At 41.1% G+C, this 26119-nt stretch overlaps 1 protein-coding gene across 2 annotated transcripts in view; it reads right to left on the minus strand.

The window, feature by feature from the left end:
* Nucleotides 1-24033, minus strand: part of THSD4 (thrombospondin type 1 domain containing 4) — a 302857-nt gene extending 278824 nt beyond the window's left edge. The window contains exons 1-3 of one of the 2 annotated variants that reach the window (XM_074600956.1): nt 23824-24033; nt 23353-23474; nt 2529-2636 (exon numbers count right to left, since the gene is read on the minus strand). In XM_074600956.1, coding sequence (XP_074457057.1) covers nt 2529-2557 — 29 coding nt within the window. In that variant the 5' untranslated portion in view covers nt 2558-2636; nt 23353-23474; nt 23824-24033. Of the gene's footprint in view, nt 1-2528; nt 2637-23352; nt 23475-23757 lie in introns of both variants that reach the window. The other variant, XM_074600955.1, reaches the window with a different exon arrangement.
* Between the last annotated feature and the right edge of the window lie 2086 nt (nt 24034-26119).

A 26119-nucleotide genomic window follows, 5' to 3' on the forward strand; every position in this document is an offset into this window, starting at 1 on the left:
GGTGGCTGAAATCAGAGCCAGTGTAAGGCACTATAAAGAAACCACAGTAGGAGTCAAAACACACAGTTCAGAGCAAGGCCCATAACACAGCGGTGGATGGAAGCCAAAGGCATGAATGAAGAAACTGATTTGCCAATCACACCTGGAATCAAAAGTAGAACTCAGACGGCCAAACTGCAAAATGACAGCATCAAGTCTGTCTTTAACTGACCTGCATTTCCCTTTTTCAAGCGCTCAAGTAATCTCCTAACTATTCTCAAGGAAAATATGACAAGCTTCTAAGTAGGCAGAGCGCAGTCTCTGACAGGCCCAGCCTACATCTTCTGCAAATTATATTTAACTTCCTTTTCAGAATCTTCCTACCCACTCCCTGCTCCCTATAATCCCTCAGAGCATGTGAAAGAAAGTTCAAACTTTGCATAAGGAAATGAATGCTTTCATCCTCAACAGGACAGGATTTTTCTGATCAGTCTGAAGGACTACAGATTTCTACGCATAAGTTCTTCTGAAATCATGCACAAGGTTGGGAGTTCTAAACCGAGTGAGAAATGTAATCTTCAAAGCAAATTACTTACCAGATTAAAGTTTTCAGTTCTAAAATGCAAACTTTCAGTATATGTGTGATTACTCCGTGCCAAGCTTTTCCTGACCATTCTTTAATGAGGTTGCACTGTAATCACCATCTGTATGTATGTGCTCAAGGACAATGAAGCTAGTTTTTAAGTTTGCTTCTGTATCTGCAGTTGGATCTCTCAGAAACAACAGTATCAACCCACTATTTCAAACACATAGATCTGCCAGGAATACTTAGGCTAGCCTGAGGTAAGCCTCTAGCTTCAAATCAGTGTGTGGCAATTTAATTTTTTAAATGTTATTTCCCTCAGTAGCTTGCTTTGGCTAACTTCTCTGGACTAAGCTTTTTTATTTGTCATGCTTGACTAACGTTAGGCCTCCCAAGCTACAAAAATAGGCTTCTCCAATTTCAGTGGGCTTGTTTCAGGTATTCTTACTGTGCAGAAAAGCCAAAAAGAACAAGTGCTCCTCAAAATAAAACAAATCTTTTCAAGTATATGTGAACAGGTCAGGTACCAATTGCAGCTGATTGATGGCTGTTTAACTTGGGCTCTGTGTAAGAATCTTGCTGGTACAGACCACACTTTCACAGCTATGGCACTATTTGGAGCCAAGTACTTAGTTTAAAGCAAAGACAGGCATTAAACTGTTAGTCTATCCAAGTCAAAGAGCAAACACGCTCCTTTCTTTAACTGGCAATTTCTCTTTAACTGAGGAGGCGCAGAGCAAAGTAGTGTTAGCTCCATCGTAGAAGCAGCAAGAAAAAGTTTGCTATTTAACACCTCATTTAGGAACACCTCTCAGAGTTCTTCCTCTGTCATTGCAGTGAGTATTAGCTCTCCGTGAATGAAGCTGCAGCATACCAAAAAAAGATTTCTTGCATGGCTGCTGTCTCTTAGTAGCTGTACTTTATGAAGGGCTATCACGGCCAACTGTGGATTGTCCAGATAGGAGTGAAAGTATTTTAGCCAAGTGACTAGTACTGACTAGTGCGGTATGGCTCTTGTCTCATATTCCTGACTTTCTCCCAAATGAAAGTCTGCAGAACAGCCTGGGAGGAGCTATGCAGGGAGAAGTCTCAACAGGAAAGATAACACCGGTAGTATCATCAGTAATATGCGACAGATCCATTTTGATGTGGAATTTGCTCTGGCATAGTAGGAGAGTGTCAGAACTGCAACTCAAAGACTGATGTCTGAAATTCACAAGAATGAAGGTTAGATCAGAGCTGATATTGACAGTTCCTCCATACAATGAAAGAGCATGCAGCTGTCATTCCTCGCAGGAGGTCAACTGCTGTTCCTGTAGCATCACAGCTGCCTGTTGTCCCTGAATCCGCTTGCCCAACTACAGAACTGGACAGACCAGCTTAGAAACAGCTAAATGTTTCCTTTGTCAGGAAAGCTGTTTGAAAGGTCTTTCCTATGTTTGCCCACTGGCAAACTGTTTCAGGAATGCATAGTATAAATCCCTGAATGAATTGCAGCACAGGTACTAAAACATGTAAACCAGTAATTTAAGCCCAGTGACTGTAGTTGTACAGCCTCATCAAAAAAAAAGGAACTGGCATACACTAACAGATGCTCTAAGCATAAACAAACAATGAAAACTTTCTTTTTTTACTATCGCCAAAGAATCCTATGTCTGGTATGCACATACTTGATTATTTGGTCTTTGAATAAGATTTTTATTTATCCTCCTGTTGTGGTTTGGGCTGGGCTGGCCACTAAAACGAACAACAGATGCCGTTAATTTCAGAGGGTTCAGTTAGAAGAGGCTTAGCTGGGAAGTAAAATTACTGAAAAGAAAATTGGTTCTGTTTTACCTCAAACCAGGACGCCTCCTATGTTACAAATACCTTTAACACCAAAGCAAGAGACAACAAAATTGATAGTTACTGCAGTGTGTTAAGAGCATATTAAATAAGATTTTAAATGTTTTATTGCATCACTTACCTTAAAGAAACTATTAAGCTGTCTACCATGATCCTTTAATGCAGGGTGTCTTAAAGTGAAAAATACCTCTTCACTGTAGTGCAGCACAATGCCGATCACACACAAATCCTACAGAAAAAGAGGAAAACATTAACACTGCTTATTCAGTATTCTCCGGGATGCCTATGAAACTGGATACAGATCTACGTCAGTCATCTCTACCTCAATTCTTGGGACTTCACAGCAATTCAAACACTGCATGTTACATGAATTGACTGGACACACCCCATTTTTTGCAACAGGACTTCAACAGTGCCAAAGTGCTGTGCTGAAAGGCTACAGGATGCAGAATCTTGATTTAATTCCCAAGTATGCAAATCTGATGTTAACCTTACTTGCCTTTTTATCTCACGTTCTTGGTATGTCGCTTGTATGACAATAAATTAAACAGCTTTATTTAACAGCTCGTGTTAATAGAATTCATAGAACTGAAACTGGATTACCCATTTCTACTGTATAGTAATAATATTATTACACTCTCCATTTTGTGAGCAATACAAGAGTGATCCTCTTGTGAGTGCTCATACAGTCTGCAGAAAAAAACCAGAGCAGCGTTGTTCCCTCTCTATTACGGATGGCAAACACAGCCACAACGAAGTTAAATGCCGTGCCCACAGTCACGGAGGAAATCTGGGGTTCAACAGCATTCTGAATACAAATTCAACTGATCCTTATTTCTAAAGTCCTATCATTGCATCATGACTACTGCAAACGCACAGAAGCCCTACCAGCCCTTGAGAGGTTATTACCTGCATACACTCTCATTTGTTTGGAAATACTCTCAAATGTCCAGACATCTGGGAAGTCCTTATTTTGGTAAATTTGTAATCATATATTGGACACCTAAAATGCCGCTCCGGTATTTCAAGCAGGAAAGGGATCCTTGCAGTAGGGAAATACAATATAAATTGCGGTGGGTGGGGGGAAGAAGGGAGGGTAAGAGGAAATAAAACACTATTAGGACTGAACCTAAATCTATATATTTCAGAGCTTGGTCAACCGCTGTCTGTATCTTGCCATTTACAAGTGATTACATGTTGAAATGCAGTGGAGTGAGCAGAAACAAGAGAACATTGCTGTTCATAGATAAAGAGCTCTCAATTTCTGTCAGGCAGCCTGATAATTACAATCTGCCTAGAAAGGCACAAGACTTACAAGAACTTAAGAAACGTGCAGTTAGAAAAAGTACAGATCCTGCCACTAGAAAATGTGGATTGTTTGCAGGTAACTGGACAAGCTAAATTCACACACACAAGTAAAAAAATCAAAGAACAAAACAAATGTTTTAGGAAGTTACAAAATATTTCTGACAACTTTAAAAGAAAATTCCTCTTCTTTTTACTGTTCGATTGTTTAGCTTTTTAAACGGATGGCATTAAAGTTGAGTACTTGGGAAAGTACGATGACAGAAGTTCTGCCTGTAACAGGTTTAAGTTAGTCATGAGGAAGAAGCACTAGGGCTCAGCTAAACTTCACCCTCTCTTTCTGCAGTTCCATGGCTGGTAGATCTAAGAGGCTTTCTCAAACTTACCAATTTTACTGCTTAATGTCGTACAACTGTTTTTTAAAAGATGGGCAGCACTTCTGAAAACAGATTTTTAGTCTAGATCTCCTGCAACACTTTACACTATGTGAAGTTTTAGCACACGGTTTCAGAAAAAGCTACATTCCTTTAAACGTTAGGCAAGTCCACATATACAGCACTAACACAAAGCATTCAGACAGATCCCCTAGGATACTATTTACTAACAGACATGTTGAATCGCGAAGCAAACAAATGTCTTGCTTCCTGCAACCTGGCTCTTAAGTACCAGACACACTGAGGCAATAGTCTTTTATATCACATATTGAAAATGAAGGATATGCACGTAACATGGATTGTAAACAACATGGGTTCAAGTTCTTATCATTAGTTTTTTCCAGATGTACTCTCTTTCAGTTTTTTTTCACTCCAAAATAATCTTTTTATCCAGCATCCTTGTATGGAGGGACACAATCGCAGCTGAACATTGTTACAGGATACAAACCCACAGAAAAAGAAATGTGCGCTCCCCTAATCCACTCTGTAAACTGCACCTCATTTGGAAAGCAGAAAAGATACTATTATAGATCTAGTTTTGCGAAGAAGTGGGGAAGGAACCTCCGGTGTTTCTGGAGATTGTTCTTAAAAAGAATGCCTGAAGTCCACACATATGTTTTCAATTTTTTCAGTTCGTCTGTATCTTCGTTGTCAATGGCAGGCTGCATTACAAACTGAACTTTCAACAGTATTTCAATGCCTTTTTCAAAACACTTCTTACTGCACCACACAGATGCATTCTTTTGCAGTATCATTTGTAGCACAGTGTAAAAACTGCTAAGTATCTAAGCAACTTTAAAGCTCGTTTTCAAAATTATTTCAGTGCTTAGGTGCTTACAGCCTATTGAAAGAAATGTCATACTGGCAGTGGTGTTTTTGATAGGAAAATGTGCAAACGTGACAATCATTTTCCCTCCAGAAGATCCAGGGCAAAATGAATATCTGAAATGGCTAAACAGTTAACACTAGGATTAAATAACATGAATTTTGGCATGGAAACTTTCAAAAACCTGATGAGGTGTACTATGTGCTAGTCACTGCAGTAAGTCTTGCAAATGTAAAAGCCAAATTACCTTCCCAGAAGGGGCTTCGGAGCACTATAGACCTATTTAGCAAAAGACTTTCTAGTAACCCTATTTACAGCAGAATAGATATTAATATCTCAACTGGAAGAGCCCACACTCCTGTATTTCGGCGGAGTTAGAAAGACTTTCTCCCCTGCATTACAATATTTGACATTTCAGCAATCTTCCCCATTTCACCTCCAAGCAGGGTAAAAACAAAATCTGTGAAACTAAGTAGGGGAAAAAACAACAACAACAAAAAAAACCCACAACCATACACACCCCCAAAAAACCAAACCAACCAACCCATCACATAGGATGGAAGGATTCTGGAGAAATTCTAACCCCCTTCTCCAGAACAACCATGGCACGAGAATCAAAGTGAGAGGTGTTTCAGTGTACATAATACAATGTGCATCAGGTCACAGAAAATGAGACCGGATAGTAAGATCCTGGTTAAAGTCTCCTCCCTTTTCACACTGCAGGTGAGTGATCCTCACACCTTCAAACTGCTGCTGCCAGTCTCAGCAGTTATACTACCAAGTCATCAGCCGTCCTTAGTCTTGGTATTTACTGAAATTGACTCTGAGCTTACTGTCAGCTTTACCTGCAGAGTCTCCTTAACCATCTCAGTCCAACAGCCCATTTGTAGTCAGACACTGCAGCCCTTAGATGAGCGTCTAAATGAAATTAGTAAAGAAAACCACTAATTTGTAATGGAGATTTCAAAAAGGGACAGAGATGGATAATGGCAGTAAATCAGAAAAAAATAATCTAGTAGGCTCATAGGCAGTCCCAGAAATTTGCCAAAATGGATACAGTAAGATTTCTCAGAGAGTTAAATGATGCAATACACAGAATTATCAGGACAGACACTACAGAAACTGTACAGAAACTTAAGAAAGAAGAAAGTCAACAACGATATTTCCCCCTCGGCTAATTAGCTTAAAGAAACGTCTTCCTACAAAGTGGTTTGAAAATTTACAGAATTAGTTATCCTAACCTCTTAAATATCACAGGACCACTCACATGCAGTTTTTCATGTGACTATACCCTTTGTGTATTGTGAGTGGGTGGTATTTCACTTTCATGAATTCCAATGTCATTTTAGCATCAACCTATACTTCTTACAAGTCCTGTCAACTCGCATACATCCATATGCATCTATGTACTAACTGTAACAGAAATTTCTTAACATGTGCCTATGTACATTACCTACTGAAACAATCCAAGACCCTCTATTTCAACTCACAACAAGGATGTGAGACACATCATGTAGAAACATACACTAACTCAACTAAGTTCAGAATTGCTCTGAGCTTTTAGCCCATTTTATCTTGTTGACTTAAACATATAGCAAGCCAACTTAAATTTCTTTCAATATTTGTCTTTCTGGTTGGATTATGTATCTTGCCAGCTACCAACAATGGCAACTTGAAGTAGCTATGAAATCTGAGCATCATTCTGAGTCATGTTTCCACTGATGTGCAAAGCTCTCTTTCTATATTATTTAGGAAAAGAAATCATAAGTAAATACTTAGGAATGCTTAAAGAAAAAAATAACATACTCTTTATAATAGAGTACCCTTTGAATCTGTTGCCTTGCACATTGGTATAGTGTATCAATTAGTTTAGTTGTTCCCACCTATTAAATGATGTTCAATGCAAGTCCTTTGGATTGGATCTAAAACTCATGACATTCACAAGACTCTGATGAAGCACCCCACAGTGCACGGGGTTTATCTAGCTACATCATTTGTGCGTGCACCCAACAGCTTGGACTGCAGCTGCTCACACCTACCACTAGTGTTTTAATGTCTTGACATATTCATTAACTACATTAAAACACACACTTGTCTCTGAAAGCTGCATAACAGAGAAATCTAGCGTTAGATCTGATGCTTAAATGGAGCAAACAGTTTCATTAAAACAAAAATTGCAAGTTACTCCACCTAACCCTGAAGGTGCCTCTCTGTTTTACTTTAAATGCTTTGAAAACTTTAAAGTTCTCTTTCTGGGCGTGTCCAGAACTACTGCAGTCCAAGAAAGCTCAGTGCCTGTCTCCAACCTAAGCTTGATCAAGATCCAGAAGCTTTCATTTTTTTGCCTAAAATCTCACAAACCCTCCCTCCCCAGTCCAGTAAGTACACTCCACAAACAACAACATAGACAGAGACACGATCAAGCCTCTTACATTCACAGGTAAAACTACTACTTGTCTTTTAAACATCCCCTTCTGGCATCATCTGCTTCTGCGTAACAGCTGGGTGACTCACCTCCCGTGATGGGCGGCCCTGACTCAACAGCCTCTGCCCCAAGGAGGGGGGCACTCGGCACTCCCTGGTGCCCCAGGGACGCACCTTACCCACCGCTCACTGACTCTCTATAAAGTTGTGCTTCTACATAGAAGCACCAAAGACCCTAAATAAAACAATAATCGTAAGGTTGAGGGCCATCCCAGAGTAGCCTAAAATTTTGGTCCCATTTCTAGAGCTGTCTCTTTATTCAGCAAATGTTCCACTTCTCAAAGAACAATTTCAGCTCATTTCTTTGGAATTCAGTGGAAAAAATGTGGCATCCATTATTTGGCATCCATTTCTATTACATTTAGTTGTCCTCTGAAAATCTAGGAGACAAACTCAAAGTTGGTGAAATCCAACAGTGACCATACACAAAATTTCCCAAAATATCCACTCAAAAGATGCAAATTTTGGCTTGTAAAAATACGGTTATGCTGGAGGGTGGCATAATTCAAACAATTTTGCTTCAGTCTTTTTTGAAGTACACACAATTTAATTAAAGATCTACCAAGGGTTGTGACATTAATCTTGTGAGCAAAGGGGAGAAGCGCAAGAAAGCGCTTGTTTATAGGTTGTGAGCTGCAGTCACTTTACCTAGGACTAGTAGGATTTGTTTCTTTAATTTTTCCCCTAGATTTCGTTTTTCTTAATCTTTGTTCACAACACTGGTTATGTATTTGCTCAATGTGCATTAGTAACAAAAATATCATAAAAGTGAAAATATTATAATAAAATGAACCTGATCTAAAATTCACTAAAGACCTCTTAAACTCAATAACAATTTTGAATATGGATTTAACACCACAGTAATAGTTTTGATAATCAAATGAAGTACATTGTTGTGGCATGAATTACGACATATAGTTAGTTAATTGAGATCAATTACAAAGGAAGTGTGCTGGAGTAGCAGTGCTAAGTTGATTAGTAATTCTGATTTATCCAACCTTAAAAGAAAAAAAAAAAAAGGAACAGAAAACCCAAAATCATATTGAGTGCCAGAAAAATTGAATTACTTGTTCTTTTTTACTTCTTTGAAATAATAACCCAGAAAGATGACCCTTTCTCAAGGTTCAGGCTGCACCAAAATTGCCATTTTTAGTCTGATTTTGCCCTCTCTTTCACCTTTTGAAAGCCTTAGCTAGTTTTCAGAAACACTTACTGCATTTAAAGTTCTCATGTGTGGCTTCCAGGCAGAGGACAATTATGTAAAAGGTAAAATGAATCACAAAAGTGAGATCATATCTCTCTCCAAATCGGCAGAGAGATTCTTGGGATGTAACTGTGTGGAAACTATTGCAAACCTACCTTAAGTTCATTTCAAGATTTTAAATTGACAGGCTGTGCAATTTTAGCCAAATCCTTGGCGTTATTTTTAAAAGTATGCTTAGTAACTACAATTTTTAGAAGAATGATTTCTTATGATGACACTGTAGATGGACAACCTCATTTCTAACTGAACGTTTTGTCAAGAAATCACACCCAGAGTGCATCTTTCAGTTCTTGAATCTATGTTGCCTTCTACAACAACTGATTTACAAAATGTTATTAAGTTCCAAATCAGAGACCCATAGAGCTTCATCGGGTCATTGATCTTTCCCTGGATTTACTGTATTATTGTCTAAGGACAGTTTGAAGTCAAGGTAACGTTTTCCACAACTTTTACCAAGTAGTAAAGCCAGATACTGTATTTTACTGAAAGGGTTCCTCAACTCTTCAAAAGCCTTTGTAGGCAGAATAAGAGGAAACTAGAAAACACCTCCAATAAACAGAGGATAGACCAACTAGTTGCAGGGTGTATTTAGTATTCTATTTTATACCAGTTAATTGGTATTACTGCTGAAGGAATGGATACAAAATATGCACTCATGTAACTGTAGGTATATAAAAAGAAGCCCAGCACACAATTAACAAAGCTAAGGTAGCCAAGCCACATGGTGGTTGGTTTTTTACCTTCCCTTCTCCCTCTAAAGAGGCTACTATAGGAATCTCAATACCAGCTCATCACTATTCACTGATTTAAGGAATTCCAACTCTTGCCATATCTGTTCTATATCACTTGTGCAGAACAAACTGGCTAGACCTTATATAAGACAAGTATGTACAGACCAGAGCAATTCTGTTCCCATCTGAAAGTACTTACTCAACATTCAAATAGTATATTCCACTTGTGTCATGCGAATGTGGCTGCAAATTCCCTTTGCTCACAGATCCAGTAACAATCATTGCACACACAACCACTAAGAGCAGCCCGTTCTACACTTAATGAGCCCAGAGATCTGAAAGAAGTTCTAGCAGTTTCAGCACCTGAAAACTACAAAAGGTGCTACTTTTCACAGCTCTTCACATTAGAAACCATCACCTCTTCTAAGAGGCCGCATTCCATATATGTTTAATAAATTTTGCTCCCCTTTTAAAGAACTTTTCTGCCACAATCTGAGTATTCCAAACCAAGGATGTAGAAGGTACTGCACAGGTAAGAGAGAGGGGGAGATGACATGTTCAAGACCCTTTTCATAAAACAATCTTTCTTAACCTTTCCATCATCCTGATCAACATTAATCTGATTACTGATAATTGAAAGCTATGGAAAAAGGAACGGTTAACAGCCTAAAAAGTCAGGTGGAAATACCTGACATCCCTACAAGCACCAATTCAAAACACAGGTGAATCCTTCACAGTTATGACAAGCAAGAGAAACAGACTTGTGTGAACTCTGCTATGATTATCAAATAGCTACAGTCTTGGCTACAAAATGAGCAGTAAGAACACGAATTTATTTTCAACAAGTTACTGTTCTAGATACTTTTCTACCAAGCCTAAGTAGCCAGAGTGGTGTTTTAGATCTGGTTCATATACTGCTTCGAGACCCCCTCCATCTTGTGGAGACTCAGGTAAAACCGTCTGCTGTGACTGGTACTTCGAATGCCCTGGCTAGAAATATTTCATTGAGAGAAGTAGTACGTATGAAATGTCAGTCTCCAAGTATATTTATTTAGTAAAAGTCTTAACAATACTGATATTGCAAAGCATATAACTGCATTTCAGAGCAACCAGGAATAACAGAAATTTCTTAGAGCCTCTTTTAACCATACTAATTTCTTTACCTGTAAATATGTCAAAGAAAATGAGTTTTTCTTATACTTCTTTCATGACTTGGTTAATGAAAGCCGCTTTCAGAACACAAGGTGTCTCTCTGAAATCAAAGGAAAGCTTCTAACTTTCAACCTATCTCAGTTTTCTTCAAAACATAGGCTCACAACGGTGTCCAAGTGGAGTTTACATCAAGAGGCAGATGATGGTTCTGAGGACCTACCGCCTTCTGCATGAAAACCAAGGACTGACCAGCCTCACTCAAAGAGTTATAACACATCCTATTTGAAAAGGTCACAGAAAACAAATATTTCAGCAAAGCTAATTGAAGGCACATGTACAAGGACAGTAACACACAACATATTTCAGCAGTATAATCAGCTATTTCTTAGTAATACAGCTGGGAGACACCCCTCTCATCAAGTAAAAATCACATATATTACATAATTATTGCGCAGTTAGAAGACACCTTCCTTTTGCAAAGAGAAAACATTGTTTTTCAACCATCTGTTTAATGTCAGCAGAACACAAGTCTGTTTTTCATTTTTGTAAACCACTTACCATGAGAATTCACTTTCACGCTGTTCAATAAATATTGTAAATACATGCCCAAGCATCAACATCCCCCACACAGGGAAAATAAATAAATAAATAAAAAATACAGGAGGCCGTGCTTCAGACAATAAATTTTTTGGCGTGAGCATCAGGCAACATTCAACAACATACACAGGTGAAGATCAAGTGGTCCTGGTGACGAGGTACCCTTCAAAATAAATACTTCATTTACTGGTAAATAGAAGTGTGTATCATTAGCCTATCACAACTAAATTTTTGCATGGCTCCAACACAAATAGAAAACCTGACGTGAAACTGCCCATTCTCTACATTAGGGCCGATTCACACTAACAGGATAGTATAAAGAGCCAGCAATGCCCTGTGAACACACAGAAACATTTCTAACAACATAAAAATCCTGACCTTCACAGCTGTGATTTTCTAAAGAAGAAATTAAATAGTAGATGAATGCTTAAATCTAACGCTGTCCTCACAAAACAAAACACAATGAAATTGGTGTCCCTGTCAAGGTACTACCTGAACACATGCAATCTCAAAGTATTAACTTTCACAAAGTTCCTTCTGTTTTGCTTGCAAGATTTCTGAGGTGCTTGGGGTACCAGTGTTAGAACACACCAGGGAGGAGAGTATGCAATGGGGACTGGAAATCTTTGCTTGCTTATTCAGAAACAAAATATTTTCTTTGGAGTATGAGTGGAGGAAACATCTCCCTGCATAAGCAATACCTCTAAATAATAATGCTTTCTGGGAATACTCGTACATTCTTCCAGAGCAGACAAGCGATAAAGCTGTATTTGTACACGGACACTCCGAAAGTCAAACCAAACCACTTTTGAAACTTGTTAGCCAACCTCTAATGGAAGCCTTCTTACTCCTCGGAAGAGATCACCACAGATCATCCAAGTTAACCAGAGGGAAAAAAGTCTTGTCAAGACTGCCTAAATATTTCTCTTCTGGGTAGCTATTCATATCCACTATTGTCAGAGATGCTTAATTTTCTAAAGTAAAACCCTATGCAGCAGAGCAGATACTAACTGGAACACATATCTATAAATATAACACAGGCATCCATTGAAATTAACGTTAAGATCCTTGGGGCTCAATTCCAAACTTTGGCTACAGTGACTCCAAGGGCTTCTGTAGTTTTATTCTCTGTGTACAGAACTATAAATGGGATAAAAATAATTCCCAGGGAACTTCAGAGATTTCTCTGCCTGTTATGTAGTTCTCTGGTTTGGGTTAAGCATTCTAAAGAAAGGCTGGTGTTCCCTCAAGACTTGAAGGTGACTTTGACATAGGAGAACAATTAAAAAACAAACAAAAAACCCCAACTGTTTCTTAGTACAGGTAAAAGCAAGGCAATTCAGCATCAGATTATTAGCCCATCTACTTACAAAGAAAATACGTTTAAAAATGTATATGCCAGGCTACAGCCAAGCAAGTATCCCCCTCCCAAGCATTCCAGCAGCAAAGTAAGGAGGTCTTGGTAGTCCAACAGCTACACCACTGGCTTCCTGAACTCTCTCTAATGGAGATTAATGAGAACATGAATCCCACAAGAACTCGCCCAATCCTTTTCTACACAAGTTTTCAAGGGCAAGTGTCTTTAACGTGCATTTCAATACTGCCGTAACCAGAGGGAAAAACAACAGCGACTACCTACTGACTATCTACTGACGTACCTTTTGTACAAACCAATGTCCAAAAAAAGTGACCAGGGCTTTCGTAATACACATTAAGCATGATGAAAGTCCTCTTCCCCTCGGTCCTCTCCTGCAATCAGCAAACCCAGCTACTTTATTCTGTCAAAAAGAAGATATTTCTTTTTTCCTTCATGCAATTCCCACCTGAATTGAGCTCCACTTGAACCGAAGTGAACAGCACTGCTCAGGTAACAGTATTGCTGCAACCCAGCTGTCATTAAAAACTGGGCAATGACTCTAAGGGACTGTACTGTACTGGAGTATGGGGGAGGCAGAGGTGTACCATCTTCTTAAAAGCTCAAAGATTCAAACAATAGAGTGTCCTCTAAGATTTGGGGAGAATTTGGGCAATAAACACATCCTAAATAGGCGCAGTATATGAGAGCAAGATAGGCTTTCAACTGGCTAGTGGCCAGATGCAAGGGTGTAGAAGCTTCTCAGAAAACCACACGGGGATATGCTTTAGGTACCGCTGAAAAATAAGTGACATATGTCCAAAAAAAACCAGTGCTGTGATACTGTGGCATTCAGATAAATCCTAAACACACCTTTGCTGAATAAACAGTAACAAATCAACTGTTCTGGTCTGTTCTGAAGGAAATTTCATATACCTAATAGCAAGACTTGGGTGCTTTATTTTTAAGAGGCAGTACAGATAAGAACTGCAGATCATGGGCAGAAACACAGCTCAGCATACAGCTTATGCACCTTGCTCCTGAAACAACTTGCAATTAAGATTATTAAATTACTTTGTTATTAAATAATACTATAAGAATGATGAGATTCTGACTTTTTTCTCATTAAAATCCTCTCTGATGTGAGGCTCCACACATCCTGGTATGGAAACGCAACAATGGAATTTGAAGATTTATTGTTTTCTTTTATGTTCCTACATAATGACGAGTAATAGCTCTAATGAGAGGTCTTGCAAGAGCACTGTGAAATTAAGCATTTCTTTCGTAATTTTGAAACAGAATACTAGGGAACTTAATCCCAACATGAAAAAAATAAATTATCAATGGATCTCTGACAGCCAACTGGAAGAATGACAATCAGTTGCCTTGTAAATCTTTTGCAAATATTAAATTTTGTAGGCAAATAGATACAGGTATAACTCACTGAAGAACTGTTTCATCTCTGTGCATCTCTTCTTTAAGGGAAGAAGATGTTAACAAAGGAAAATGCTATGTTACCCAGCTTTAATTAGTAAGGATGACAAGCAACAGTATCATTGCGTCTTCTTAAGAAAGAGAAATGAAGATTCAGTATGATTAGTGGCAGCAGCAGAAATGTAAAATTCATACGTTGAGAAATCCCAAAACAATTTATGATCTCAATTCTACTCCTTGAGACTGAAGTCACTGAATATCATTTTCTTGAAGTCCTTATTCAGTTCAGGTTTGGTTCAGACTTCCAGAAATATCCTAACGCTTGTATCCATCGTACCTCCATGAGGTGAACCCTTCAGCCTCCTGTATTTTAAAACTGAACTGCAAGACCCTTTAAGGGTGGGGAGTGGGAGCGGTTTGTTCTTATCCTGCCAGTCTGAAAGGGATTTTAGACATCCTACAAATCTTGTCTTGCTGCTATGCCTCTTGTGCTCTGGTGGTCTAGATGACAGTTAGTATTTCAGTCCATTTAATGTAAACTGTGTAAACTGTTACACTCCTAGAGGAGATGCCATTCCTTGACACAAAAACACAAAGATAATCATACATTCAAGGAATCTCAGGCTATCAATCACTGAGCAGCAAAGTTGAAACATTTCACTCGCTGCAGATTAAAATCTCCCTATTAGGAAATACACAGTTTGGCAGATGCCGTCCAGTGGCCTGTGAAGAATGAGTTTATGGTTGACAGATAAAAGATACTAACCTCACAGAATCACCAACAACCCTTGTCACCCTTGCTAACAGCATTATGCAAAAAACTAAACTAATAAGTCAAGACGACTGTATTCCTTTTTCACTGCCAGTCACACTTTCCAGGTCAGGTTCTAGTCTTGAGTTTTTCTCGGCCTAGAAGTGCTACTGCTTTCAGGAGAGGTTTGCCTGACAGTAGCTCTAAGGCTTGACTGTACAATCTGACCTTGAAAGAACCAAAACGATTTTGCTACTTGCGAAGTCATTCACTGGAGCTGATACACACGGGTACCCATTCTCATATCTGCAAAAAGCTAGAAGGGTTGAAGAGAAAAAAAATGTAAGAAATACTGTACTTCTCTACAACTCCTGCACAGGCTTGCAAACAAAGGCAGCTTAATGGAAATCCCCTTTTTAATAACACCGTGGAAACCAGCAGTACAGTTAGTCACAGCGTAGTCAAAAGGTGACTGTATCCTGCCTCCCCATTCAGCCATACACTACTTTGTTCAGGATAAGCTAGCCCATTCGCAATCCCATCTTGCAACAACAGCAGTTTGGGCAAAATTATTACACTTAGTTTTGAGGGACCCTGCACCTCACAGCTCAATGACATACCTGGACTAGGAGAATACCAAGAGCAGGAAAGTGTGTCTACGACAATACAGGTCTACTCACTGATGGCATATACAGCCTTCTGGCTGTATCTAAAAGCAATTATGACTTCAGGTTAAAGTATTATTTTCTCCCTGTATATAACGAATGTTTTAATGCATAAGCATCTTTGTTCACTATGTCTGTTGATCAGATGTAGCTTAGAAACAGTGCTTAATAGTAGTTTCAGAGTTGGTGGCAACACAAGTCAGAATAAAATCCACTCTCACCATTTACTCTTATTTTCTGACCACAATAAATGATGAACCTAGTTTGGTTTATCAAAATCATCTCCAATGCAGAAGCCTCTGCCATCATCATACCATGCTTAGGAAACTTTTGCGACCTCAAGCAAACCTATTCAAGTGGCTGGGACTTGGCCTAAGTAAAGCGATAGTGAAGAATTCTGAATAGGGCCCTTATTGCATAAGGTAAAAAGAAATCAAAGGTCATCTCTTGGCAGTAGAGCCTGAACTTATTTGTGCTCGAGGGCAGGTTATTACAGTGCACTGACCTTCACCTGACATCACTTAGTGCTTTAGGCAAAATATCCATGTGTCTACAAACTGAAAAATGGGGACTTAAAATGTGAATGAGAGACTACTTGTATTTGCAAGACAACAAGAACAGACAATTACAAAGCGCTGGCAGAGAAAACAGAGTTGCTCCTCCAACCCTTTAGACTTCAGTTGCTGCTTTAAACAGCCCCTATGCCACAGGCAGAGCATGCAAGATCACTGGTGATCTTTAAAAAAAAAAGGGGGACCAAGTTTTGTATGTTTATTTTTTTTTTAAATTAGAGTCTACTGCTGTTGCGTATACTGCTTAAAGTCAGAAAAGTAGGGTTTTATACAGTGACTTGCAATCTTCTACTGAGTACTCACTGTTGGAGATAGGTGAAGACTTGCTGAAAGGAATACAACTCAAATGTAATTGCTCTTCAGTCACTGCTTGACACTGTCTTTCCTGGTTAAGCTTAAATCTCTATGGTCTGAGTAAACAGGAATTTTGAAAAGCCCCTCTAACATAACTTTAGGAAAGTGTCAAAACAAAAAGCAGAACCAAACCAACCCTACCTTTCTGAACCCACAATTGCCAGCAAGATACATTTGGAAACAGTTTCTCCCCCTCTTCCATTTCAAAGCAGTAGAAACAATCACAACTTAATCACAAGCAGCAGGGTTCAAAAGCAGTCAGATCAGTTTCTGTTCAATTCTAACAGTATGAAAGCGGCAAAGACATTTTAGTCCTTTCATGCCCTCGTAATTCAAAACTGCATAGGGGTTTTTTTCTTGTTTAAAATAGTTATTAATTATCATCATTTAAATTTTAAACATGCTCACAAGCCATCACTCTGCATTCAGCCCTGGTGTGATGAATTTGGCCAGAAACAAATACAGGCAGGAGGGACAGCTTTATGACAACTGATTAATTACAGCAGCATTGTCAGTGCCTAAGTAATAAATTCGAACCTGATCCTGCAAAATTGTAAACATTCCCATGAGAAGCATGAAAAGTACTCCAAACTCATCAGTGCCAATGCGAGCAGTCCTCTGAACTGTGAGGGGAAAAAAAAAAGAATGACAAAAAAGATAATAGTCTTTTTGATGTGCAATATATATTAACAAGTACAAGCTATGTCTGAAGAAGTAAAGGAATGTAGGAAATTACATCTTTAATGGCTGCTTATCACTACAAAAAAATCAAAACTGACATCCTGCCTTAACCCCCATGTTTCAACACATGAACAGTATTTCCTGGGCCATCAAAGCTGAACAATACTAACAGTTAATGGTTAACACACTCTATTCTTTTAAATCCTTAGTCTTACACTGTTCTAGTTAAGTGCTTAAATTCCACATGCAGACCCTGAAGATCTGCAAAGAGGTTTGCCCACTGTTCGTCACTCACTTCCACAGTGAACGTAGCTCCATGGAACTACAGGAAAATGAGACAGAGCTCTCATTGCTGCCAGATTAAGTAATTGCATCCATTCCGTATAATTTATCATCCTTTTGGGCAGCTTGTGTCATGGGATGTCATTTTTATTGCAATTATACAGGGTGGGATTGGACAGGCTCTTGCTTCTCTCTGCCAATCTGATAAGCAAAATAATTCCTTCTTTTTACTTTCGTAGAAACTACATGTTTTAGATAAAAATAACCAAACAAAAATACAAGTATAATATACAACCAACTAACAGCAGCCTGATGTTACCAAGCCAGGACTACAGCAATCACCTTTACCATGGAAAGAAATCCAGGACATCTGAAAACTTTCCAAGTCAACATTTACTCTATTGTCAACAGTTTCGCTGAATTTGCCACTTAGAGATAGGTTTGTCCTCCCATGCAGTTCTGTCCAGCTAATCCAAATGGAGTATCAGGGGAATCCACTTGATTCGGGATTACAGATTTTAGTCATAGGATATTCAAGTATCTAAGTGACGTTTTTCTCCTGGAGGAGTAGTATTCCATGCTCACACACACCCAAGTGCAGATCCAGCAAGGCCAGGCACAACAAATGTTTTTCACCAAGATGCAGCCTTCCTAAAGAAGGGCTTTTAAAAAGGGCTTTTAATCCATCCTCTTCCCAAAAAAAATAGCAGAGAAAACACATTCCAACTTGGGTATCACATAGAAGTCAACAAGCAGGAAACCCCAGTACTTCTACACAACGTATGGAGAGTATCCTTAGCCTCACAACAAACATTTAACCCAGGGCAGCCTTCTCCTCCAGTTCTTTTATCTCGCTAGGCCATGCAGTCACAAAGGACAAACCTTGCCCCACCTCTTGGGCAAGCAAGGTCCAAGGTGTACGTCAACGCTGCTTCTACATTGACAGAGACAAATTTGGAAAGGTTCTGCTTACTACCAAGTTTCCCTGCTAAACTTCATTCGTCTACAAGAAGTCATCAATGAAACCTTCATACACAGATAAAGAAAGTTCAGAAGTTGAAACTTCTGTGGCCACAACAGTTGTCCCTTGAATTTAACAAAAAGGAAATATTCTTCTCTTATTTATTGTGTATTTTAAGAAGTTTAAGTTTAGGAAAAAAGCACCATCAAGTAAGCAAAGCAAAATCAACAAAAACGCAGGAAAAAAAAGTAGCTTTCTGAAGAACTGTATTTCTCTCTACACTTAATGGCACGTAGCTACAACTTGAGAGTTTATAGCAGTCTTAAAAGAAGGGATCCTATGCAAAGGGTTGAATTTTATCTAGCAAGTCCTGTAATTTAAATATCTTTTTTTTGGTACCCACAGAGTCTCCCAAAGGCCCCAGTTCCAGGAACTGACTATACAACAAGCATAACTCCTATTAAAAGAAAAAGTTACTAGATCTTGTACTGTGAAAGAAAAGACTGTAAACTCCAAGGGCTCCAAAAACATGAGATCAGATATATTCATTTTAGCATTTCAGGAATTGTAAACCAATCTAATGACTCTGGGGCAGACTTACCTCCTGATTCCTAAATGCTCCATGAAGTAGTACTACACTCTAACGAACTGCCATTGAACCACAAACGTAGCTTCTGTGCCTCTACTAAATGTCACCACCCAATCAGTAAAATTTATTTCCAGATTTCTGAAGCATAGCCATTTCTTTCCACAAATCAGATGAAGACATTAAATATATCTGTGCTGATAAAGCATCCTTCCCTGCTCCTTTTATAAATATATTATAACTTGTCAATTTTATTCATTAAAACTCACAATTCTTATGTTATAGGGCATTCCTTATTCCTGGTGAAACAGAATTTAGTTTTGATGTCTGATCACAGGCAGTTGCGCTGAAATGATGATAGGGAAAAATGTTTGAGGAAAGGAGGGCTCCACACCTTAGGCGGGGCTGAACTCCCAAATCACAGCCATATCAGCACTTGAAAATTTTCATGTTTAACACCAACTGATTAATGCAAACAAGGACTATGAGCCAATGCCTGAGAACAGTTGCATTCACATGTTCTGTCAAGTCATTCTACCAGCAGAGAATGAGCTTTTACCACAGTTCAGATACAGCACTAGTCCCACTGGAAAAATAAAGAGCACTGCCTGCTTTAAAAACCAAAAGATACACAGAAGCAGTTCCTTACATGTGAATGCAAGCATACCAACAGATAGGTTTTAAAGAAATACTGAAACGATGGTTTAAAACGCCACTAATATTTCATGGCTGACACCAGAGGCTCTTCTTTCCAATGACAAGGGCACATCACATGGGAACGCCTTGATCCAAAAGCCACTGAAGTTACTGATAACCTTTTCCTTGACTGTATTGGCCCTTAGATCAGAGCTTTAAAGAATAGAGATAGCAGCTCTTGCACTTACTGAGGAAAGAATCTACAGAACCAATGGAAAAAAGTCATTTTTTTAAAATAAATTTTTCCATATAAGGAATATGGAATCTTCCTGTGAAGGGAAATTCCAAAACCAGGACCAAAATAAATACTGAAGTGGGATGCCAAGTAGCAGCAGCACGGGACTGATGTGAAATAGCCAACAAGCAAGTCCTTAAGCTGTGCTTTGAAGAAACACAGTAATAAACCTATGAGGCACATACTACAGAATTTGATTTTGTTCATATACAATAGATACTTTCATTCCAGCCCTTTTTTTTTTTTTTAAAGCATACAGCACTTTGCATGCAAATTATCTTCAGGAAAGTTAACAGTTGGCCAATATCCTGTAATTATCATACCTTGTTCAGAGATAAAGGAAGTGGAGCAAGATGCCAATAAGACTTGATCAGCAGCACACAGCAGGTCAATGGCAGTGCTGGAAACAGAAGCCCACATTCCAGCAACTCGCACGTATATCACCTAACCAAGAGATAAGGCTACTTTCTCTCACAAGGATCGTACTGAGATCATATCAATATCTGAATATTTCAAGTGCAAGAACAGTTCCTGCCAAGAAGCCCCACATTTAACACTTGGTACTACCTTTTAAAAAAAATATGTAACGGACATCTATACATGGTGTTGACAAGTGCTCATTGTTTAACAGCAGCCAAAATTATGAACACTGACCCATCTCTGGGAATGCCATAACCCTGCAGGGAGAAGCTACACAAATTTGATGTGTGACATGACACTCATGAGTCCCCAAGAGAAAAGTGGGTGGGACAGAACATTCCAGGAAGAGAACCAAGTTGTTTTAAATTACAGAATTTGTATCTGTTATTGTCAACTAACACAAAGAACAAAGTAAAAAAATAATCAGGCAACATAGTTTCAGATATGCTCCCCTTATACAGAGTGAGATATGAGGCCAAATTCAGTGCCCATCAGATCACTCTGTTAATCAGTCTCTTGTATTTATATCTGCTTAACATCTCCCTAATTAATCTTCTAAATGAAGTACTAGACCATGCATTCTAATACACGTAAACGGAACTTTCTAATGTAATGTGCTATCCTGAATGCAAGAGAAGTTAATTGAACACAAATTTTACTTAATCTACTGTAGATCAACAATGAAATCATGTCCATTGATCACATATTTAAACCACATAATTTTACAGCTGAATTAGCTTCACAATTACCTGATTCATCCTCCAAACTACATTTATATTGGGTTAAGCTGCTTTCTGAAAACAAAAGAACTAATAACCGAACTGTGTATGCACCTACTTAAGGGAACAAGACTTTCCATAGAATAAGTTCTCCAGCTAGCACTATGACCACGGGAAGTGTTTCACAATTAAAAGCTACAAAAATGCTTAGCCTGTCTACAGTGACAGAAGTGATACTATCAAGGTCCAAACTATTTAAGAAGTTGGTCTGGTACACAGTAAGTTTTCTGCTCTTACTTTTTTCCAACTTGCAAAATAAATAACAACCTTCTAAAACCGAAGCCTGTTATGATAACACAACACTATAGGGGACACAGTCAAAATTGCTTGTGCATGGTTGACGCTGGAGTTTCCTGGGTTTTTAAGTGCTTAACCACCAAACCTTAATTTTCTCTAACAGAACAACTCAAAGCCCATGTCACATCGCAGAGAATTGAGACTATTATGTGGAAAACCAGCTTTTCTGCTGCCGTTGCCTGCACAGAACCACACACTCAGGCCATTCTAAGTCTTCAAGAAGATTCTGTTCATTTTTGGTTTGTTTTCAGGCTTCGTTTAATGCATGTTTGCCTACCACAGTTATCCACTTTGTTCTACAGCAAAAGCAAAGGTTTCATACTGGGATCATAAAACTCATCACTGCCTACCAGCAACCTATTAATTTTCTGCAATTAAATCTGCTGGAGCTCTGAATGAACCCCTTGTATGAGGTGTGAAAAGACAGAAATCTTGCACCGTGCAACACCCCCAAGTGCTTCTGTGAGTGAGAGTGAGGAATCGGAAGCTGCTACTTTAATTCCAATGGAGCTGTTTCAGATTAGACTCATCATCAGCAAGACCCGGGATTAGCCCTGCTCCAAAATAAAACCTGACAAGCTACGTACAGGGTACAATTATGACAAATAATCCATGTTTCCTACCTACATTCATTCTGAAGGCTTCTATATGATAACCCAAACCAGCTCACCTCCTATTTCTTAACTTTGCTAAAAATTCTCATTTTACAGCACTTTCCTCCTTGAAAGGCAGTCTCTCCTCCCAGTCTACTTAACTCCATTGTCCCACTAGATTCCCTGGGAGAGAGGTGATGGAAAAGAAAGCATCAAGAATTACAGCTGTCTAAGGAATTTCAGCAGTATCAAGTTTCATTTTAAACCCCTGATGGTACTGAATGGGTGGAAATCACATCAACCAGTAGCTTACTACTAATTTTATGCCAGAAAGAAGTCAGAGTTGGCAAGCCACAGCTTGATAGATCAAGTTGGTAGGAGTGCATTGGCAGTTCCACAAACAGCACTACACTCAGACAAATTTGGGCTATTTTCAGTTCCTGCTCTTGCCACTGCAGACAGGAGAAACACGCAGAGCAGACTGACAGAACATTAAGAGCCCATTAGGCGACTATTTCATCCATGGCATTATAGACTTGTATTAAGCTAGTAACAACTAGTTACTTAGATAGTGGTTTCTGATTATAAATATAAACCACACCGATTCATCAACAGGTGACCACATAGTGAGCTACAAATATTTTTTTATTTTTACTATTACTTTTGTTGGCTATTCAGCTCATCAATGCCCTGATTTAAATCCGCTAGCAGAGAGCATCATGCTGCTACATAACCCATTCCGTACTGAAATCTTAAATATAACTCTTAGTTTTGCTGATCCCTTGATTAAAAAAAATATAAAAGAATAAAAAAATGCAGAAAAAGGTGATGACACTGCCGAGAGATACAGAAGAACTAACATGCAAGAAGTGTCTAAAAAGCTGAGAATTCTTTAGCTTGGAATAAGGGATAATTGAGGTAGATAAAAGAACACAGTCCTGAAATAGCACAAAGATAGTGAAGAGAGAACAAGTTTCATTCATTTTATAAGGACTGAACAGCACCAGGCAGTAGATTTAAAAGAAGCAGAAGGAAGTCGGTTTTCCCCACAACACTCCACACCTGTGGAACCCACTGCTGCCAGGTTTTCTAAACCGTTCATGCTTCTAGCACGAAAAAAAAAAAAAAAAAACACAACAAATATTTGGACGAATTAACGGCAAGTGTGCCGAGGGATATTAAACACACGAGCGCGGGCACACTGACAGTTGAAAAAATGTAAAGCTATAGCTGGGGGAGAAGAGATATTCCGAGGCTCCCCTCTGCTGCGGCGTGCACCCCTGCAGCCTGACAGCCGAGCAGGAACAGCTCGAGTGCCGCTAGAATTTAAGGGCAGGGGAGAGCGTAACAAAGCCAGAAGCAGGAGAGCGTGAAGAGAAATGCCAAACGCCGAGCACAGCTCACGCTCTGCGCGCTGCGCTTCCACAGACCAGCAGCGCTGGCCCCAGACAAGCCCAGCCGCGGCACGCGTTCTCCGCGAGCAGTTACTCACTTCTTTCACTCCCTCATGCGCGCTGCTGGACCGGGCTGGGGCTACGTGCGGTTACGGCTCCTGCTGGGACACCCGGGCAAGGAAGGCGACGCAGCTCCTCGCACACCCTCTGGATGCAGCCCCTGGAAACCGAGCGCGCAGGGAGAGCGGCTTCGAAATGGCTCCTCTCACAGCCAGAACCAGCCAAAAGCACACGGCGCAGGAGCCCCGCGGGGCGGACCGGGAGCCTCTCCCGCAGCCAGGACAGCGAAGGCTCCTCGGGCCGCGGCCGCCGACGCACCCCCAGCCGCGGCCCCGCAGCTCCGGCCGCCCCGGGGCACTGCCCGCACCCCCGGCCGCCGCCTCCCGCGCTCTCCCCGCTCCCCCCGGCGGGTCGCCCAGCCCGCCCGGCCCCTCGCCGCCCACCTGGCGCGGGGCTCCCTCCCTCCCTCAGGGCGCTGCCACCGCGGGGGCGGCCAGGCCTGGCCTCACCGCGCCGGCGTTCGTCCCGTCCGCTCGCCCCGCGACGAGGTGTCTCTCCGTGCGGCGGAGAGGGAAGAGGGCTGACACCCACATGGGAGGCGGCGGCCCCTCCGCCGGGAATGCCGGAGCGCGGCCGCAGGTCACCCCGCAGGAGGCGAGGCAGGTTCCCGGCGGCGGCGGGGCTGAGGGAACAGCCTCTCCCCTCGCCTCCCGCGCAACGGCGGGACCTCGCCTGCTGCCACCTGGCGGCCGCCCCCCGCCCGGGCCCGGCCTCCCTGCCGCCCGCCCTCCCGCCGGCGGCCGTCCAGCCCCCCGGGCCCGAGCGAGCCGGCGAGGTGGAGGTGGGCCGCCGCCTGAGGGAGGCGGGCGGTAATGGCGGGAGGCAGCGCAGGTGCTACCGCGCCTACCGGCACCTGCGCTCCCCACCCCGCGCCCGCCCACCCACGGCAATAACGGCACGGAGAAGATGAAAGACCAGCTGCTTCTAGCCAAAACACTCGCTAAGAGAAGATAACGCGCGATCCCGGCCAGTCAGGGCAATCCCACGAATAACTGCAGGCAGGGCGGAGAATGGATGGAGAGCAGCCCCGAGGAGAAGGACCTGGGGGTGCTGGTGGATGAGAAGCTCAACGTGAGCCGGCAGTGTGCCCTCACAGCCCAGAAAGCCAACCACATCTGGGCTGCATCCCCAGCAGCTTGGCCAGCAGGGCGAGGGGGGAATTCTGCCCCTCTGCTCCGCACTGGTGACACCCCCCTGCAGTGCTGCCTCCAGCTCTGGGGTCCCCAACATCAGAAGGACATGGGCCTATTGGAGCGGGGCCAGAGGAGGCCATGGAGATGATGCGAGAGCTGGAGCCCCGCTGCTGTGAGGACAGGCTGAGAGTTGGGGGCGTTCAGCCTGGGGAAGAGAAGGCTCTGGAAAAACTTTACGGCCTCCCAGTGCCAGGGCCTACAGGAAAGATGGGGAGGGACTCTTGATCCAGGAGTAGAGTGACAGGACAAGGGGCAACAGTTTTAAACTGAAAGAGGGTGGATTTAGATTAGATATGAGGAAGAAATTCTTGACCATGAGGGTGGTGAGACACTGGAACAGACTGCCCAGAGAAGCTGTGGGTGCCCCATCCCTGGAGGTGTTCAAGGCCAGGCTGGACGGGGCTTTGAGCAGCCTGGTCTGGTGGGAGGTGTCCCTGCCCAGGGCAGGGGGGTTGGAACTAGATGATCTTCGAAGTCCCTTCTCACTTTAACCATTCTATGATTTGCCCAAAAGTCTGACCTTTGAAACCATGCCAGTAGCAGTGATAAACTGGCACTGTGAAAAACAAACCACAGACAAGCACATATGAGGAGGATCTTGATAACTTCTGAGTCAGCATCTGCAGGAAAAATTGGATTTGTCTTTCTGTTCCTGCTTTATATTAAGTGTACCGGACCTAAAATCCCTAAGGGCATTTTTATTGAACAGTGCAATAAAGTGTCCAGCAGGAGCTCTAAACCTTAGAACTGGATAGCCACTGGCAACAGTTCATTGCAACATTGAGTTTTATGCTTTAAAAAAAAAACCCAAAACTATTATTCTTGTGCTGGAACTGACCCAACCAGGTGAACCCATTTGCTTTAAAGCACAGCAAAACAGGTTGTTTTTTCTTGGCAACATTTTGGGCTCGATTACACTTGAACCCAGCAGAACCAGTAAAAGATTATGTGTTGAGTGTGCTATTCATTGCACCAAAACCACTATTCCATTCCCAAGCTCATGTGTAGCTACAGGCTCTAAGCAAAGATCTACTACAGAAAACTTACTTTTCCCTGTATTCTTACCAGGCAATTGCCACAGCATAGCACTCCCAAGCACTTTCAGATGTCTTGTGGGCACCACAGCTGATCTCAGTTGTAAAACAACAGCTGTATACAGCTGTATGTTAAAGATTTCTCACAGGCAAAGAAAGGCTGTGTTACTATGCTCCCTCCAAGAGATCGAGGTCTCACTTGTAGTAAATAAATGGGTTTGGAAAACACAGATTTAACCTAGAGAGAATTCCTCCAGTCCCTGCTGAGTCATGCTGTGGTCTGGTATGAGGCAGACCTGTACCTGTGCTTCAGAAACTAGAGCGAAGCCTGTTTGGCACTGGTAGACAACCTAGCAGGAAGCAATTGCTGCACTACTCTGGCCGTGATCTAATAAAGTACGTAAGTGACTAATTGCTAAACCAGGTAGCACGTGGGCAAGAATAGCTCTGGCAGATTACAGTATTTTAGCCCTACTACAGAGTAGGTGTTCTACTTCATCTACTCTGCCAATTATACG

This window comes from Larus michahellis, chromosome 9 (genome assembly GCF_964199755.1).
Source record: "Larus michahellis chromosome 9, bLarMic1.1, whole genome shotgun sequence".
Taxonomy (NCBI): domain Eukaryota; kingdom Metazoa; phylum Chordata; class Aves; order Charadriiformes; family Laridae; genus Larus; species Larus michahellis.